We start from the raw sequence: 19,602 nt of genomic DNA on the forward strand, positions 1-19,602 counted from the left end.
TAAGTTTTAATTTTTTTTAAAAAAATATAAAATACTAATAGGAAGCTTTTCATTACCTTGATAAAATATCCTTAGGCTAGGAGATCCTATCTAGGAGTCAAAATAAAATTTTAATCCTCCCATTCAAACTGCCACACAACTTGTGATGAAAGGATGCAGCACTGGGAAATAAAGAACTTGCTGATCATATTAATCCTTCATCTTCCATTCAGCTTCCTACACCAGTATCCTGTTTCCTTTTTAACAGCCAACAATGCTTCTCTATTTCCTTATGTGATCTCCAAAAAAGCTATCATGTCAGACTTAAAAGCAACGTTTCTTAGTCACTAAATGAACCCTTTAATTTTTGTTATGGTTTATAGAAGATCTCTGACATCTACCTGTACATAGTGACACTGTACACTCTAAAAGCCTGCTTTCTGGTTCATCATGAAATGGCTGCTCTGCACAAAGAGCCTGCAATCCTTTAAGTTCAGTCAGACTGATCCTGTGACCAAGTGGCAGTGACCGAGGGGGCAGCTGAGGGACAGGGACCCTACAGTCCACCTCTGAGTGCCATGGACTGCATGCAGTGACAACTTTTGCATTTCTCTTGTGTATCTTTTTGTATAGCTGACAGAAAATTACTTAGTAAGACAGTGCTTTTATTACTGAAATATGTGAACCATTTAATAATCATATTTTCCAAACCAGAGAAGCTAGTGCTTGCTAAGCTTGTCATTTGACAAGAAAAGAGAGCTATAGGAAAGAATTTTCTTTGTTTCAGAAAATTCAACAATAATGGTAAGTGATTATTACACTGAAGGCTCTTGCATAACACATTCTTTTTTAACAAGATACAAATGAATCAGTTGGTTTAGATACAGTGACACTTGCAACAGCTTAAAAAACTGAAAATGAACATAGTTCCAAGTACCTGAAGGTTTCCCCGAAACCTTCTGAAAAAAATGTATTACATCTAGTTTTGCCTTCCTGGGTCAAAACTCACAAATCTTATGAGAGAATTTTTTGTCCTAGGCAAGGTAAGCAAGACCAGTACCATTTGTGCAGAGCTGTACCAACATGTCTGGTTAAACAAATGAAATTCAGGTCACCTGCATATGTCAGGTCAGAGCTAGATGACCCACGCCTCTATTGCTGTATAAATAGTAGGGTTATCACCAACACTGTTAGTCTTACCTTATTGTAGTACTGCACCTGAACGGAGTGCCACTGCCCATCGCTGACCCCTCCCACAATGAACGGTGCCACTGTAGTGGTCGTCTCCCCTACAAAAACAGGCAGAAGGGAAAAACAAGTCACCATCACTGCAAGAAACACAGAGAGACTCTTGCTGGGCACAGGATGGAGCCACCTTGTTTCATCAGGGAGGAATTTGGGTTTGTCCTGCAAGACAATCCCCAATTTCATAGAGTTACTTGGGTACACAAAAACCAGATTCTGGTACATTTGGGTGAATTATGTTGTTTTTTATCATGCTTCTGCAGAGCATGGTAGCAGACGCATTGGGTGGATACAGCTGTGGCTGAAGTGATCAACTGAGGGAGAAATGTACATGAATTTTTCTGCATTTTTGCCAAAAGCACCCTTAGAGGTTTTTTAGTATGATGAGTATTGTGATGGGATATGTTGTCAGGGAAGGGAAATGACTCCCTGTTAGAGCTGAGAAAGAGAAATCCAAAAGTACTCTAGCATAAAACCCATGGAAACCTTTGGCTCAGCAAAATTTTACCAGTAATTAATGAAATTACTGGCAGCCTTTCAGTGTTTAAATTTGAAAGCAAGACTTTGCCATTGTAATTGGAAAGCTGAAGCTTTTAAGCCAGGACTGAGTCAGCAGACCCAGCTCAGTAACCAGGCATATCTGTTTCGAGGTAGCAGCAAAATAAACATTCACATTGAAAGTACATAATAGGCCTGGCACACAGAAGGGATTGCTCACTTTTTTTTTTCTTTTCTTTTTTTTTTTTTAAAGTTCGAAAATTCTACAAAATAAACCACAGGAAAAGTAACTCCTCCTGTAAGCTAAGAAAGCTCACAGTACTGTTGAGCTTAAAATGTACTTTCAATTCTCTATTTGCAACAAATACCTAAGTCAAGTATTATTCTTGTGTGTCCTATTCTGCTTTAATTCCCATCCCATATATTTCTGTTATTTAAACAACACATATTTCAGCTTAGCATGTATGACATCCTGCTGTGATGTTTTTATCATTTAGTGATAAAATCTATACAAATAATTGAGCTTTTTATTCAGCTATCAAGTGTCTGCAAAAGGAAGATCACTGTTCTGCAGTCCTTTTGCTCTGCTTTCTGTGAAAAAGTTGTTGCGACACGTAACACAGTGAGATCAGGTGTCCAAAACTTGTACTGTTCGTTAAAAGCCACTTAAAACTATAAAATATAAACCATTCCCCTTCCAAAGAAAATACCATTTGTAATATGCAGGACCAGACCTGCTCTCAGCAGCAGTGCAAATCTAAATTTAGTTTCATGTATCTTAAAGGAGTTCCTTCACATTTAAATGCATATAAGTGCAAGCAGAATTTATTTTTTTCCCATTCATCCTCAGGGTACCTTCCAAGCAATTTGATTCAAGTTTAGACAGGTGAAGCAGAGCTACAGAAGAAAGCACATCTCTCTGCAGCATACTATTTCCTTACACTAATCCATTCAGAAACCTGCCTTAAATTCTAATCTGGAGAACTTTGAGGTAATAAAGGGGAAATATAATCGGATATCTTCAACCCAAACGGCCCACATATGCACTTAAGCATTGCTGGTAAATCAGTGGGGTCACACAGGACTTACCATGGGGTCTGAGGGCAGCAGCCGTCACTGGTGATGTGTGTGCAACACCAGTGTGGGCTGTGTTTCTGCTTCTATGGCTTTATTGCTTACAATGTCTCACTCTCCACAAAAATAAAACAAGAGTTGACTTGATCCCACGTGTCTATCATGAATATGGATAATGAGAAATAGCAGGATTATTTCCTGAATTATGTGCCCAATACAGAGGCACAAACATCTCACTTGACCTACACATAACTCCACTTGACTTACAGGACAACACCCCTTTCCAGGCATTTGTTTTAGTCTCAATAGAAAAATACCTCAAACCTGTGGCAACCAGAGTTTGTCTACACTACTGAGATTTCATAAAGTCACCAAAGCCTTGCGACGGAAAACACAGATCTGCTTCTGGGCATATGTCCTGCCTGAACTTTGCTTGTCAGCCCTCCCCTCTCTCTTCTCCTACAAGCACCAGAAGGCACTGGCGTAGTCCTAGTGCAGAAAGCAAGCAAATGCCAAAGCTGCAACTTGCTGTTTCCTGTAGCAATGAGCATGCAGTTCTCCTAAATTCATTGTTGTTAATGGCTTCTTCTAAGAGGAGGTGCTTGCTCAGTGCAGAAATGCATTCTAGAGACAGCACTGCTCCTACCCAATCCCTAATGAATGGCAGGCAGTTTTCACTTCTGCTAGCTTTACCTTTGCCTAGCATAGATTTTTTAGATAGTATTTATGAACCTACGTTCCTCTGATGGTGTAGTGTAAAAACGCATAAACACACAATATTTATCACAGTATGATAAAATGAAGTCTCATTTAAACAAACATTGGCTTGGAGGCCAATACTCAGGCTAGTGCCAATCTTTTATAGTAGTCATAAACTCTGGCTTTATAACTGATATGTTGACAAGCTCCTGCCTACGACAGTGAGTGTAATCACCACAAACCGCTACAATCTGGAGTACACCCGGCATCAGTTGTTTACTGTGCAATGTCAGCCAGTAAATTAATGAGGCAGCAAATAGCCATATAAAATCACTGAAGTGCATTTCCAAATGGCTTAAGAGGATCTCCTGACTTCAAGCAGAAATGTTTGACTCAAGTGAAGCCTCACCTGCAGAGAAGGTGAGCTGGATCTGCTCCTCAATGATCTCCAAGGCAATGAAGTCGTGCTTCTCATTGAAACGCCCATTGTAGAGGAGGAGAGCATTCCTCTCCCTGGTTGCAAACCTGGAACACAGAGACATGGAGTTTGTTTGTGCTTAACAGTTTATGGATTAAGGACTGATGGTCAAGTCACCCAGAAGAAAGACAGCATTGTGTTTAGCATATAAATAAGCCTTTAAATCAATCTTCAGAAAGAAAATTGTAAAACTGAAGAGTCAGCCTCAGGATAAATCTACTCTTTCACAAACAAGGCAAGCAGATGGAAATTACAGAAATCTACTCTGCAGAGATCTGCTGACCCTCACGAGGGCTAAAATTAGGCAGACATAAGATGCAACAGCAGTATCTGACACTTGCCAAACAGTAGCACTCACTACACTCTGCAAACAGTCTGACAGCTAGAGAGCATTTTCACATCAAAGGGGGATCCTTGCTGCCTGCTTGCTGTCCAAGTGCTACAGGGTCCTAGGAAAGTCATCAACTGATTAAAAAAACCTGATGGGGAGGTAAGGGGAAAGAAAGATAAGAGTTACTTTAATAACGCCATGTAGAAAATCAGAGTTAGTCAATCAACAGGTCAGTCAGTTGGAGGAAGGAAAATAAACACTTTAATGATCTCACTAGATCAGCACCAATGGGTGCATTTGGGTTCTATTTTTCTTGTGCTATTAATATGGGATGCATCTTTCTTGCAGAAAAGGGGGCAACCCCACTTTTAAAAAAGCCTTGTTTGGTTGTGTTTTTTTTTTTTGTCAGCACAGAGCATTTTTTTCAAATTTCTGCTTGTTATGAGCATTTTGTAATTTTTAATTGAATTCTCTTATCTCTGGAGAGTTGCACACAGCTTTCATCTACTCAGAAATGCAAAAAGAATTATTACACTTCACATAAACATTTTTACAAAGATTAATATTAGATAAAGAGAGAAAAAGAGAGAAACCATGGGAATTTCTTGCGTTTCCCAATGACAATTTAGTCTGATTTTGTATCTTGAACTTCAGGAAATATGCCTGATTTAAATTAACCCACTTTTCCTACAAATGAATGAAATACTGAACACAGCTAATGAAAACTGTCTTCCAAGGACACAAGAAGTGACTCTTGTGCCTGTCATATCATGTCTAATAGCAAGACTCTCACGTGATGCAACAAAACCTGCATTTTGGAGAATGGGAATGAAGCAGTATTTTAGAATACCAGGGTTGGTATTTGAAGAAAAAAGTTTCAAAGACAAAAAGTATTTTCTACCAGAAGTTGTTTGTCAGACACATGTATGTTGTGGATCACACTGAGTAGAGACCTTTCAGAATTTGATCTACATGGAAATAGGAAATTTTATTCATATAGTTTTTAATGGTTTTGAGGGATAAGGAATTGTTCTGGTTCAAAAAACAAAGGTCAAAATTTTGATATTTCCTGTAAAATTCAAATTTCAAAGCATATGCATTATAGTCCATCAAGATATTAATTAATGTTTTGATTACTTTAAATAATTTTATATACATATTTATTTCTAGTTTTGTTTATCATAATATAGTATTATACAAGTAAAAGGAAAACTAAATTAATTACAACAATACCATTGAAATATATCAATTGTATCAAAACATGGATTTAGTTTTCACTTTTCACCATCAAACATTTCATCCAAAGTAATACAGTTCCTGTAGAACTTTAAAACTTCCCAAGACTAGTTTTTCATGGATAACTGCTTCATCCAAATATTTTGATCACATCTATCCAGAATACATACGAGCAAAGGAAAAGGGAATAATACTGGTGGTGATTCTTCAGTGGGCAGGACGATTTAGCAGCAAAAGGAAGCTTTGTTCTGTTTGAATATATTTTCTCATATTCTTACAATTTTCTACTATAATTTTAAGCATTAAATCATTATTTATTAAACTATTACCTTATTAAGCCATTTTGTATATTTCTTTGTCCTATCTGTGCTCAGTTCCATTCTTTGCCACTAGTCAAAAGCAACTTTTGTATTGTGCTCGTTAAAAGCACTATTGCTTTTGAACTTTCTTGGTTATCACCCACCAGTTGGGGGAAAAATATACTGTTTTTTAATAGAAGGGATATGTTTCATTTCATGACACAGGAAAAAAAGACTCTCTTTCTTAAAGAATTTTGCATAAATAATGAGAAAACCTCTCCACTGACAGTGTCTCTTGGAGTGAAGGAGTAGTAAGTGTTGGAATTAAGCAAGGAAGATACATAATATTGGGAGCAGAAAGACATGCATGGTCAGTAACCTAAATACTTTAAAAAATATTTCAGTTATGAGACTGGACAATGCATATATTCTGCTCTTTTCTAGGAAAGGGCCATGAGTCATTTGAGACTGAGAGAAGCTGGACACCCTGGGATTTTATGAATGCTCCCAAGTCACAAAAATACATAATAGCAAATCATCATCATAAGCAGTCAAACTGCTAATTCTTCCTGATCCTCACATAATGTTTTTCTCCTCCACTGAAGGATAATAAAAGCCAAAGAAATAGCTAGTGTAAATAACCGTGAACTTCAGGTATGAAAAGCTAAATGTGTCACCATTCCAGACAGTGTGGCATGAACCTCATAATGGCCTGGAATTCTTATAGTCACACTTGAGTGGACCAAGTAGTATTTAGCTCATGACTAAATAAGCCATCGTGGTTCTAAAGATGGTGAAGAAACCCTGGTGTAAGGACTACCTTTGTACAGTACTTTGCTATTTCTCAATAACCTCTACACAGAGCATTTGAGTCATTTTAACTTGAAGAACCCTAAACGTCAAAGCTCTCTTTCCAAAAGCCTGAAAAATGACACCTCATGGCTGAGGGGACAAGTCAAGGGTAGCACAGGCAATTCATGCTGGCAGCCAGCCCAGACTGCGCCTTTGTTTGCTCTCACTGTGGGTCTGACAAATCCAACAGAGCCTTTTGCTCCTCAATTTTAATGTGTACTTAGACCTGGTGCTCTAAAACAATCTTCACAGGCACAACTCTCCCCTGCCTTGGCTTCTGTGCAAACCACATCTGTGCTTTCTGATTTATCCAAACTTTCGAGATTCCACAAAATTTTGACTTTAGGATTAAGGCAGATGAAAGATAAAATGGTAGAAATCACAAAATGATAGAATGGTTTGGAAGGGACCATAAAGACTATCCAGTTCCAACCCCCTGCCATGGGTAGGGACACCTTCCACTATACCAGGTTGCTCCAAGTCCCATCCAGCCTGGCCTTGAACATTTACAAGGATGGGGCATTACTTACTTACTAGAAACAAAAGCATTACATGGGGAGTCTCTCTGGGATCTTTGTTCAGGAAAGTAAACTATGCTAAAGGACAGTACTGAAAAACATGCTGTACAAAAGTGACCTGGCTCCTGACAGATGTGAAACACCAGGTAATGGCTGGGTGCTGGAGGGGACATAAGCCTGACGCCTGTCTGACCTCCCTGAACACTTTCTCTGGGCAGATACACAAACAGGTCTGCCCTTGCAGCTGCTGTTGTACCTATCAAAAAATCCACAGCTCTGCTCTTTGGGGTCAGGACTAACATATTTTGTGCTGTTTACTTGTAGTCAGCTGTGAGGGAAAGCCAAGAGTCAATCCTGACCAGCTAAAACATGGGAAAGCTGCAAACCCACCCCCTCTCCAGAGAAGAGGCATCTATGCACCTGGAGCTCTGGCTCCACACCAAGCAAGTGCTATGCCTGACCCAAGAAGTCTTCTCCAGAAGAGGGGTGTTTCCCAGGTGAGGGGAGAGCTCTTGCCCATGACTGTGGCTGCTGTCACTGCTCCTCCCTGCCTACCTGAGCACCCCCAGGGGAAAAGTGAGAGCCCAGAAGAAGACTGTCCAACATGGGGATGTGGGGGAAGATGGGATGGGGATAAGACTACTTGTGCCTGGGAGCTGGGGTGGGACCAGAAGCAGGACCTAGGTGTGAAGGCCAGAAGGAGCTAAGTGAGGAGCTGGATCAGTTGGGGTTGTCTCAAGCCCAAGGATGGGGAACATTGGAAGGAACCTGAGAAGGACCAGACTGTGCTCAGCCATGGCCTGACATGCCCATGTCCTCTCACAGGTGGGGAAACAGGAGATGGGAAGAGTGCTCCCAAACAAGGAACATGAATGGATTGGTTCTGAAGCTGGGCTAAAGGTCAGGAAGCCAAAGGCCCATCTAGTACAAGTGCCAAACCCAACATCCACCCAGGCACTTCTGCGGCTGAAGGCTGCTGATGGGTGGCCAGAGTGGTCCTGGTGTCCCTTCTCCCTGCTCCATCCCCCTGTGTTAGAACGGGGAAGGTTGTGAGTCAGCAACTCAGAAATATCCACAGTAGGGCAGAAAATCAAATGCTTTCAAATAACATGCCTATGGAGTCACTGTCAGAAATGCCTGCAGTGACCTTCAGGGGTGGGTCTGTGGTGGTATCAGAACGTGACAAACTGTCCCAGGTTCAAGCAAGAAGCCGTCAGCCACAGAACCCTTTCCCGCCGGGACTTACATGAGGGACACAGTGAAGTGGAAGCGCTGCCGCAGCCCCTTGAAGGTGATGAAGGACTGAGGGGGGAAGCTCCTGGTGGTCATCTCGCAGTAGGGCCGCTCATACTCGCCTGGGGGGCACTCGCACTTGAAGCCCCCGATGAGCAGGTTGATGCAGGTCCCTCCGTTCTTGCACACCCCTGGAGCACAGCGGCCGGAGCGCGCGTTCACCTCACAGTACTCTCCTGCAACGGGAGAAGCAGACATCAGGGAAGGTGACACCTCACCCCAGCACCAGGCTGTGACACTCAGCTACCCAAGTGGTTCCCCTGCTACAGGTTAAGCTGCTTCCAAACCTCTACACCTGATCCCCTAAGCAACTGAGGTACTGTGATTGCTGGAGGTAAGGATGCTGCATCTTCTTCAAGTCTGAATTTTCAGGGAAGTGAGGAATATGATCTGCTGAGCAATCCTCTTGCAAATATCCAACCACAATGGCCTATGGTTTTCAGATTCCTTGGCTGCTTCCAAACTGGGTGATAAATACAGAGCTGGTGACAGACAGATCTAGAAGGGAGGAGGTAAAAACTCTGCATGTTTCCTGTCAACCAAAATATGTGCAGATTGTTTTGGTGTTTCACTATAGTTGGAAATCGTGTAAAACAGATAAATGGCTGCACTTTGTCTTGAATGGAATTTGGCTTTGCTGCCCATGGTGGCAGCAGGACATGGCTGAGCTCATGACAAAGCTCTCAAAATGTCTACAGCAAGAATAAGCAGGATACAGATGACACAGGGATTGCTTCCACCTTTTCCCACACGTGCATCCCGCAGGTGATGACCATTTTCTGAACCCTTCAGAGCAGGGCATGTTAACTCTCCACAGAGGTTATGGATTCTGCGTGCCACTTGCTAAAGTTGTTTCACCTCTAACTACTTTGTCTTTATTCATCCCCAAAGCATGTAGTAAGATTTGTTAAAGACAATACTAAAGAATGTGGTATCTTGCTTTGTATATATGCCGTGGGTTTTTGTCTTGTGCATGCCCAAAATCTGAGAATTAATCCCAATTTTAAAAAAGTAATGTACAGAGGATATTAATTTAAAAAAAAAAAAATCTGCTGCAGTTGGGACAAAAGCAGCTTCTGAATTATTCATTGTACAGAAAGCCAAACCCTCTGTATGCATTAATGAGTTAACATTAGTATTTTGACATGTGTCTTCCTGTGGTATAAAGCATGTTCACATCCCACATGTAAAACTGTTCAGAGAAACTGGAGGTGGCATTTACAGTTGAATTTAACCCAGTAACAGTGTCTGACAAATAAATGTAGAGCAATACTCCTCTACAGAGCCAGCTGAAGGAATAAATTTCTAACACTTCAAAGTTTGCACGATCACTTGCCACCAGATGATACAATTACACTGGGACAGGCTCTTTACAGTGGTGCTTAGCAACAGGACAAGGGGCACACAGGCACAGACTGAAAAGCAGGAAGTTCCATCTGAGAATGAGGAAAAACTTCTGTCCTTTGAGGATGACAGAGCACTGGAATGGGCTGCCCAGAGAGGCTGTGGAGTCTCTTTCTCTGGAGATATCCGAAACCTATCCAGATGGCATCCTGTGCAAATTACTGTAGGTGAACCTGCTTTAACAGGGGTTTGGAGGAGCAGAGATCCCTTCCAACCCTGACCATGCTGCAGTCCTGTGATTCATTCAAGCACAGTTAAAACCCTGAAAACACATTCCTGCAGAAAAGTAAAAGCAGCAGGACCTGTGGGCAGTGACTCATTAACAAAGGCAAATTTAAATGGAAAGTTTTGTTCCATTTGCTGCCCCACAGCCCTGCTCCCACAGGTTCCCACGCCAAAGCTGCCCACACTGGGAGGCAGGCTGAAGCCAGCAGTACTGCTGCACCCAGACCTGGATCTGCACCCCTTTCTGTGCCAGGCTGTAAACTACCATGGTTTGCAGCTGGTTTAGCCACTGCCCCAAGGGCAGTGATCTCTGAGATAAGGTGAGGTGGGCAGCTTTGTGGTTTAGTCTCTCCAGCTTTGCTGCCTTTTTCTTCTTGCATCAACATCACTTGCCTTTCAGACAGGTATGGCTTAAGGTGGCAAAGTGCAGGAGCAAACACAAGACTAGCTGCTATGATCAGGAGCCAGGCCTGGATGCACACCCCATGCAGGTGGGGCCAGCTCTGAAGGATGGACCTGCTCTGTGCATTGCTCTGAACTACCAACCCATCCAGCCTTGAGTCCAGCCTGTGCTTAGAGCTTTTCCCCTTCAGCACTGATGCTCCTATATTCTCATTTTAACATATTAAGTGAAATGCTATGAAAATCACTTGATAAAGACCTTCCTATTTCCATTTATCAGCTCTACATATCAGGCAAGATTATGTGAATATATTTTCCTTAATGTTTTTAAATGGTCTATAATGTGTTTCTTTTGGAAAAAATTGTACATATCATCCAAGACATCCCTTGGTATACTGCATATGGTGCACACACATATCAGATGTTTTAAGAGGATGCTACAGCAAGCACTTGTTGATGATCCACTGCATAAGCACAGCCTTAATACACGTAACTTGTGTACCAAAACTCTCAAAAAAAGGGAAAACCAAAATTCCTATAGAAAGACAAAACAGAGATTTGTTGCTTTAAAAAAAGTAGTAGGATATTTTGTGAAATAACTCTCTGACTCTGAGAAGAATGTAATCTTCAAGGCTTTCTGGAAACAGAACGATGTATGTTGTAAAAGCAAATAACACGAAGCCTTGAATACACAGAGAGAAAAGGGGGAGCTAAAAGGAGAGATTCCTGGCATTGCAGCATGCTGTGGAAATGCCATGGCAATACAGAGGTAAAATATAAAAGCCTAAGCTGGAAGTCATTGATGGTTCTGTATTAATTCTGTGATATAACAAGAATGTATAGACCATTTGTTTAGATACCTATACAGGCAAAAAACTATTTAAGAGAAAAGCTTATAGAAAAGTTCTATTGTATTGTGTTTATTACTGCTTTTCATTATGATGTGTAAAGAAGTAAATTAAAAGAATACACTTCAAGATTCTTTGTCCTATATTCATTCAGCTGTAGATCATTGATGTCCCAGTTACTAAAATTATTCTGAATTCTCTTAAGTCTGTAATGTAAATGAGAACTGTATTTGATGCATATTCTTTGATGTTAAATTTTCATATTTTATATGTATTTACCAAAATATATTAAAATAGTGGTTTTGAAATCTCAACAGTAAATCCAAGGTGCCACTGTGCTTTGAGGCAAAAAGGTTACCAAAAAGCCTTTTATTTTTACACATTAAAACCTTAATTACCCTTTTCTCCAAAAGTGCCTGGAATTATTTAGAAACAGAGCATTTTTGCATTTTGGAGTAGCTATCTGAGCGAGAATTCAAAGCACTGCTTTGATCAGGACTGGCAACAGAAAGCACCTTTGTATCACCCTTGGGTTTGTCACTTCCAAGGGCAGCCACCTACCCTTGGATTGGACACACCACTGTCCCACAGCTCTGCCCTGCAGGAGGTTTGAGGCACAGCCTAAAAACCATCCTCAGAATTTGAACCAAAGATTGCGTGGACTTGGAGGAAGAGTTGGTTGCTGGCTGGAGCTGGAGTCAGAAGGCCCTAAGGAAAGAGCTCCTTGAGGAGCAGGAAAGGAAGGGAGCTGCCTTGGGAATGAAAAGCGCCTGTGTGCCTGCTTGCAGCTGAAGGTCGGAGGGCTGGGACGTGCCATTGAAAGGGTGGCCTTACAGTCTGGTAGGAAAAAATAGTACAGAAGAGGGAGAGCTGCTGTACAGAGAGGGTCTGGAGTGATAAAAGCACAGCCCAAATAGCTGTCACACGCAGCCTGGGGTCAGTCTGTGATGCTGGCGATGGTGGCATGGTTCAGCCACTCACCCAGCCTGTGAAACTCTCCTTTGCTCCTCACAGCATTTCCTTGACTAATATAATTTCATTTTTCACACTGGCTTGCATTTTAGGAACCACTGAACAAACTAGTTACATATCAGAGCTCTGTGAAATCCAAGCAGGGGATGTGAAGCTCAGCCCCTCCAGCTGCTAAAGCTAAAGCATGCACTCTCAGATAACGTGGGCTGCCTGTTATCTGCCAGCAGATTCCTGGGCTTTGAAAAAATTCTGCCCTTGCCATAATATGATTTACTCTGACAAGACAATAGCTGATCTTATAAGCTTCCAATGAATATTGACCACTCCTAAAGCTATGAGTCCTGTGGCTTTTCTGCAGCCCTTTATGTAGTGCTTCCTGTTTCTAAAGCCCTTGAGATCAAAATGTCATGGATGCTTTTGACACTGCATCGTACTCACAAACATCCCATCTTTAATACATACATATCCTCTTCAATTTTAGGACTAATGTTACAAAGGTGTTAATCATAAAGTTTCTGTTATTAAGTTTATGTAAATGAGGACACCATGATAGCAGATGCAAAATAACAACAGGCAAATACAAAGGATGGCTAGATTTGGTCTTCCTCTGACCTATTCCAAATAAAATAATGGAAGCTGAACTAATTAACAATAAATGGTGATGAAAAAAGTGAAAAGAAATAAAAATAAAGAGTCTTAAATCTGAGACAATAATATCACAATTGCAAATGCCTTGTGAGCTGAACATTGTGGGTTTCAAGCAACACACTCGTGTGCATCAATGAACTGGTCTTTGCAGAAACCTGACTGTGGTGTTGCTGATGAGTTGTTTGACCTTACAACAACGATGTATATAATGTTTGAAAGCTTGCTGGAAACAAGATTATTGCATTCAAATACATACAGTATTCCTCTTCACATCAGTTTATTGCAGTGCATTTCACCAATACACCAGTAGGGACTAGTCCTCAAAATCTTTCACTATTTTCTGATTGTATTCAACTGAAACAGTACATTAAATATATATTTATATGAAGCAGCAGATTTGCACTGATGTTCTTTTTCCTTCAGTTTCCCTCGACACATTAATTTTTTACTCACTGTTGTAATTATTATGACTGATTTTTTTCTCCTTTCCTCATCCAACCACTTGCTCTAGACACATATTAATTTTCTCTATGTTTATAGCTGCTTTGCCAGAATAAAATGCATTTTGAGAAGCTGATTTAAGCAGCCCACCTAAAATTATATACTTTAAAGTGGAAAGGAGAATCCACAAGAATTAAGGCAAAAGGAGAAAAAACAAGAAATAGAACAAGTAAAGTCTTCAAACAATTCCCATATATGGCTCTAATAAAGAACCAACTACATTAAAAATGTATTTGCTGTCTTGCACATTATGGGAAATCAATCCTCCTTTTCGTCTAGTTAAAGCACTACTAACCTTACATGACAATTTGCACCAAAGCAATCAGTGCACTAAGTAATAAGAAGGTTGTTAAAAACAAATTAGCTGCAGAATCAGCTTGGAAATCTCTACTGGGACAAGAGATAAAGAGGTTGGGATCCTGTGCTTTAGGGGTAGTTTCACCATAGTTCAGACTGAGTGGGAGTTACCACACTCCCCTCCTTTCTCCAAGCATGCTGCAGTTTCCTCCCCCTCCCTTCTGCTGGCATTCATGTAATCCTGCAGTTGACTGATTTGTAGAGCTAAGATGGCAAAACACCATTCATTTCTTTATTGAAGAGTTACTGATATTCAGATTAAGTCCTCTCTAGGACTGATGGGATGAATAGCACAGCGAGCACATGGGAAGGAGGCAGGACCATGCACCCAGGAATAAGAATGAAGGAATGGTCTTAGAAAGGTTTAGCTGTTGTGGAAATACAGATTTAAGCCATTTTAGATGGCACATGTGTGAGTCTAGTGGCTCAATGCTTGCCTTAGGTGAACTGGATCAACATCTCCACCTCTCTCCACTGATTGCACATGGATGTACTGCAGGAAAATTTGCCTAAAACATAGGTGCAATTCAAATAATACTGGATTTTGTCCATAAATGAAATTCATTACTTCAGTGGCTGCGTGGTGCATGAGTCTACCCTCAGAACCTACAGGAAGATCAGCCTTACCTCCTAGCAAATTGGCAGCAAATACCAATTACTAATGAAATGTGACACAAACAAACAAACAGACAACCAAACATCTACTGGGTTTATGAGAGAAGTTAGAAAGCAGCTTCCCAGAAACATTAGCCAACTCATTCTGAATGATGGAGAAGCTGGATCAAATAGAAGCCACTGGTGTACTAGTGACAGAGATTAATTAGGAGACAACTAAATTCATGTACCATTTTACATGAGTGACTCAGAAGTGTTATTTGAGTAACAGATGTAAAATCTGGGTTCCTTACAAATCAAGCGCCAAACCCCTACTGCCACTTCAGCGAGGCCATGAAGACGCCATACCATTGACACTGATGGTCATGACTTTGTGAGGTTTCCAAATGGCACTGCTACTAAACTTTTGAACTTGAAAACACTTTTTTGTCTTTTCTTTCACTCATTTGTTTATGTTTTTAGAACTGGGATTGATCTAGGTTAATTAAAATTATCCCAAATCCTCTTACAGGGAAAAACATCAGCTTAAGGTCTATTTTAGAGTTTCCCTCCTTTCTTTTGCTTTCTGCTTCCTTTGCTGCTTTCTGACTTATAAAGTCATTTTGAGAAACAGGTTAAAGTAAAATAATACATAAATACCTACATAGGCATACTCCACACATACATACTCAAACTGCTGACTTGCAGTGACAGCTATCCTGCAGAATTTCAGTTGCTAACCATTCCAGATTTAATATTATGTATTTATAAGAGAGTAACCTGACCTTGTAACACTAAGCAAAGTAACAGCAAAAACATTCCTGTCACACTATGTATGTAGCTTGCCAAGTAGTTCTCTGAGGTGATATGTAGAAATGATTCCATAATAAGATATTCTGGAAATCACCATCTTATCTCTGGATCTGCTTTAGTTTTTCCGTGGGCATAAGCACTAAGCTCTGAGCTGGTGGGAAGGAAGTGTGTAGATCTACCACTGCTCTTTTGGATACAAATATGTATCTCTTATACTTCTCCTTTACCATCACCCTTCTCCCCTCCCTGTGCTTCTTCCATAAAGCTCCCCCAAGGCATCCCTGATAATTCACAATTCAGATTTTCAAAAATCATAAGACTCAGCTAAATAAGGGTCCTAATATTTTCAATAATGAGATGCTTTAAAAGAATGAAGGTGAGAGGCTTTTTATTTTCTTTTATTTGCCTCTGAGGCTGTAGGTGTCATCTGCTGGCCCTAAGGTACGTGAGAGCTCTTGGTGGTCAAAATCCAACCCACACTGTCTGTTCTGAGGGAGCTCCCATTCCTACTCACACCTCAACAGGATGATGCTACTTGAGCCCTCCCAGTTCCTCTTCCCACCAGGGTCTTCATGAGAAGCATCTGCACCCTGGCTGCTCTGAAGTCCTGCAAGATTCTGGGAGGAGTATGGAGGGCCACCATGAAAATATCCCATGGGCCAAACAGGCAGGGGAGAGGCCAGGACCCCATTCTACTGGCTGATCCTTCCCCACTGGAAATGAAGCTAAACTGTGTTTTACAAAAGCAAAAGCAGCAAAAGCAGGTCTCCATCTCTCAAGCTGCTTCAGGCTGTGCCCACTGATGCAATGCACATGCAGAGCAGCCACTGCAACAGTGCCTGGCCCTTTGACAGCCCCAAGCCAGGCCCAGGATCCTACAGCAGCATCAGCCTGAGCAAATTTTCCTTCGACTCCTCCCCTTTCCTGGCCACAAAACAAAGCAAAACAAAAGACACCCTGCAGAGAAGGATGGATGGATCTATGGATGGATGGATGGATGGATGGATGGATGGATGGATGGATGGATAATTTCGGTTGTTTTGTGTTTTTGCATTTAAATGAGAAGGAATAATTGGAAGAGGTGGGAGGGAGATGAAACAATACTGAGGAGGATTAGTGATATTTGGGGCACATCTGTTGGAGAAATGAATTAGTCTGTGGATTCCAGAAATTATGAGCATGTTCTCAAGATGATATATGCTCAGTGTTGCACGATCATAGAACCTCATTCTCCTATGCAATTTCCACCAGTGCCAGCAAGAACAGAGCATGGACAAAAGTCACAACTGAATACCTGTGCTCTCGTCCTTGTGTATTTGTTGAGGATTTAAATTTCTCAGGCATTAAGTTTCCACTCTATCTACACCAGGCAACTCACCTTTCACCTTCCAGCCATGAGGCCAGAAAGGTATGAGCACGAGAAGTGCAACTGAGATTTATCACAAGTACTGTGATTTCTTTTTCCTGACAGCACCATGGTGAGCAAGGAGCCAGATGCCAGCAAAATATTCTCCGTTTAAGAAAACACCCAATTCTGAAGACCACTTTATGGTCCGGCAAAGAAAAGAGGTAACTTATGATTTTACAGCCCATGAATAGCCCCAGATGGTTGTTTTGCAGAGGTGGAGCACATGCTCAATGGCAAACTCGTGAAGAGACATCTCTGTGTCAAACCTGGGCACTGGTATCCTGCAGTGGGCCAGTGGGCAGGGGTGCACATAATGTGTCTGATTTCCCCCTGCTGCCTGCTCCCACAGCACCAGACATAATCACCCCCAGGCTTTTGAGGAAAAGCTGAGGAAAAGCACTTTTTTGGAATGCTTTAGATGTGGTGGAGGAGAAAAACCCATAGAATCACAGGATCATTTTGGTTGGAAAAGGCCTTTAGCATCCAAGTCTTCAGCCTGCCACACTTACTTAACAACAAATTTTGCCCTATGGGGTCCATTGGGTAATATCTTCACATCTTACAATGGTCGCTGCACTCTCTAAATTATTGAACCATTTATTGTAATGTACAGGGCCTTGCAAGGTGTCATCTCCTTCTGCATTTGACCTGTAAGGTAAAGCTTTAGAGACCTTTTGGGTTCTGTCTCTCTCACAGAGCTAAACACAGTACAAATCTAATCAAAAATCAAAAATTTTTCACACGAGAAAAAAGAAGTGCACAAAAATTTCCAGGTATGTTGAATTCTGTGGCAGGTTTACATGTAAGACAATTCATGATAATGCAAATTGCAGTGATTTGGTGTAAGATATGGTGATGAAGCAGTGCCTTTCAATAAAAGCCTAAGCTTTATCTCTGGATGTATTATCAGGGGGATAACATTATTATAGATGTCAAAGATAAAACTCAAACTAGATTATGCCATTGTGTCTGCAATTTGCATTATTACTCGGAACAAATCTCTTCCTAAAAATCCCACCTTAAAACTGGTGAAGAAGCTGGAGGGGTAAGAACAAAGCATCCCTTTGTTCACACATTCATTTACAGAGGAATATCCCTCCCTCCATTTATTTTGAAGAGGCACAATCACCCTCTACCTTTACTATATATTCATCTAGTATTATATTTTGTTTTCTTGGCTCTCTCAGAGGCCCTTGATTCCTCTCCAGGAGTTTTACTCGAGGAGGGGCACATGGAGGAAACCAAAGGCTGGAGTAGCCACCATGTCTGGCTGGACAGATTCCCTTTGGGACAACCTTTGCAGGCTGATCCATATTTGCATCTCTGCGTGCCTGCAGGCACTTCAGCATGGGAACCACCTGCCAGGCCCAGATCTTACCTCCTTCCATACACAGCAGTGAGACAGAAGAAGGGGACAGACTCATTGTGCTTCTGCTCAGATGACAAGAAAGATTATTTCATCCCACAGAGTTGCAATTTTTCCTGGCCACTGAATGCCACCACCAGGACCATTAACTCCACAAGGCTGCTGTTCCACAGGCTGTTTTGGCCTCATGCTGGGCTTTTCAAAATACATTAAACTATTTACGTGAATGAGGAAAGCAAGCAAGGCGTGGTGGCAGTGGCAGGGGTGTGTGTGCAATAACATCTTTTATCAACAGGAACTCAGGAGCTGGAAAACCAGACACGCTTTCAGGCACCATCAGGCTTCCTGCTCACTTTCAGCCTGGTTTCCCTAACCTGCTTTCCACAGAGATCACCAAAGGGTTGCAACTCCCAGTTCCTAAATTGGTGGGCAAGAGCAAAACTCTAGCACTTGTTTTTGATCAAGTTAGCATCTCAAAGCAGTTCAACAAAGCAACACATCTGCAAATAACTGCCCTCAGAAAGAAGAAGAAAAATGAAGGCTAAAGGATACGCAGAAAAGAAGATCAATGTCTCCCTTTCAAGGACAAACATTGCTCTTTTCTTTAGGAGAGTTCAGCCCTTATTTCACTAAGATCCCACTTAATTTTCTCCATGTAACTGTTACAGACATGATAATTCAGCTCACAGGAGACAAAACACAGAAGAAGCCATCTCCCCTTGTCTCCAGCTGCCCACTGGGACTGACTGCAGAAGCAGCTAACTCCGCTCGTCCAAAGGAAGGCTGGTGAGAACTCGTATTTTGTGTTTTCCATAAATTAGAAATTTTCACAGGAAAATCTCACTCTCCCATTTTCTGTGTAATCCAATGCTATGGTAAATATCATGGCAATTTAGAACCAGGCAGACCTCAAATCAAATCATGCCCCTTAACATCCCAGGTGGTCCCAGAAGCTCTGGTGGAAAAAGCGTAATGGCCAATTAGTGAGAATAACGGAAGATAAGCCATAAAATATTAATAATGCAACAGAAAACTGTGCTTAAAGTCAATCTACTAATGTAAGTACGTGTTAGGAAGCTAGGAGTTCAGAGCTCTTTATTTTATATGAGAAGTATCAGCTTAAAAGAATGGTATACTTAAAAGCACTAACTGTCTTTACTGTAAACTGTAGTTCAGTGGTTTAGCATCATGTGATAGGTAGCACTGACAAAACAATCTGGTGCTCATCAAATTCTCATTGTAATACATGGAAAGAAAATTCTGAAAAAAAAAACCCCAATCAAAAATGCCCTTTTGCTTGTCAAATAAAAAGGATTAGGGTTAAAAAAATAATCCTGTAATCTTATGTTTTGGTAGCCTCAAAAATATTTGGTACACGGCGTAGGAGCACAAACTGAAAACAAAAAGCAATTTAATCAGGATAACTGACTTTTTCTTAATGAGTCATGAAAAAGGGATTGCAATGTAACACACATCTTGCACAGAAAATCTCAAAATCCATGTATTTTTAAACCTACAGAATAGATGGAAATTCAAAAGTTACTTTCTTAAAAAGTATTTTT

The 19,602-nt window shown here is 41.1% G+C and overlaps 1 protein-coding gene across 1 annotated transcript in view; it reads right to left on the reverse strand.

Annotated features, from left to right (window-relative positions):
• CELSR1 (cadherin EGF LAG seven-pass G-type receptor 1) overlaps positions 1-19,602 on the reverse strand; it is a 165,086-nt gene that overhangs the window by 67,094 nt on the left and 78,390 nt on the right. The window contains exons 3-5 of the mRNA XM_066182932.1: positions 8,456-8,678; positions 3,905-4,020; positions 1,180-1,268 (exon numbers count right to left, since the gene is read on the reverse strand). Coding sequence (XP_066039029.1) covers positions 1,180-1,268; positions 3,905-4,020; positions 8,456-8,678 — 428 coding nt within the window. The remainder of the gene's footprint in view (positions 1-1,179; positions 1,269-3,904; positions 4,021-8,455; positions 8,679-19,602) is intronic.

This window comes from Chamaea fasciata, unplaced genomic scaffold (assembly GCF_029207755.1).
Source record: "Chamaea fasciata isolate MVZ Bird 193981 ecotype frontalis unplaced genomic scaffold, bChaFas1.0.hap1 SCAF_5, whole genome shotgun sequence".
Lineage (NCBI taxonomy): Eukaryota > Metazoa > Chordata > Aves > Passeriformes > Sylviidae > Chamaea > Chamaea fasciata.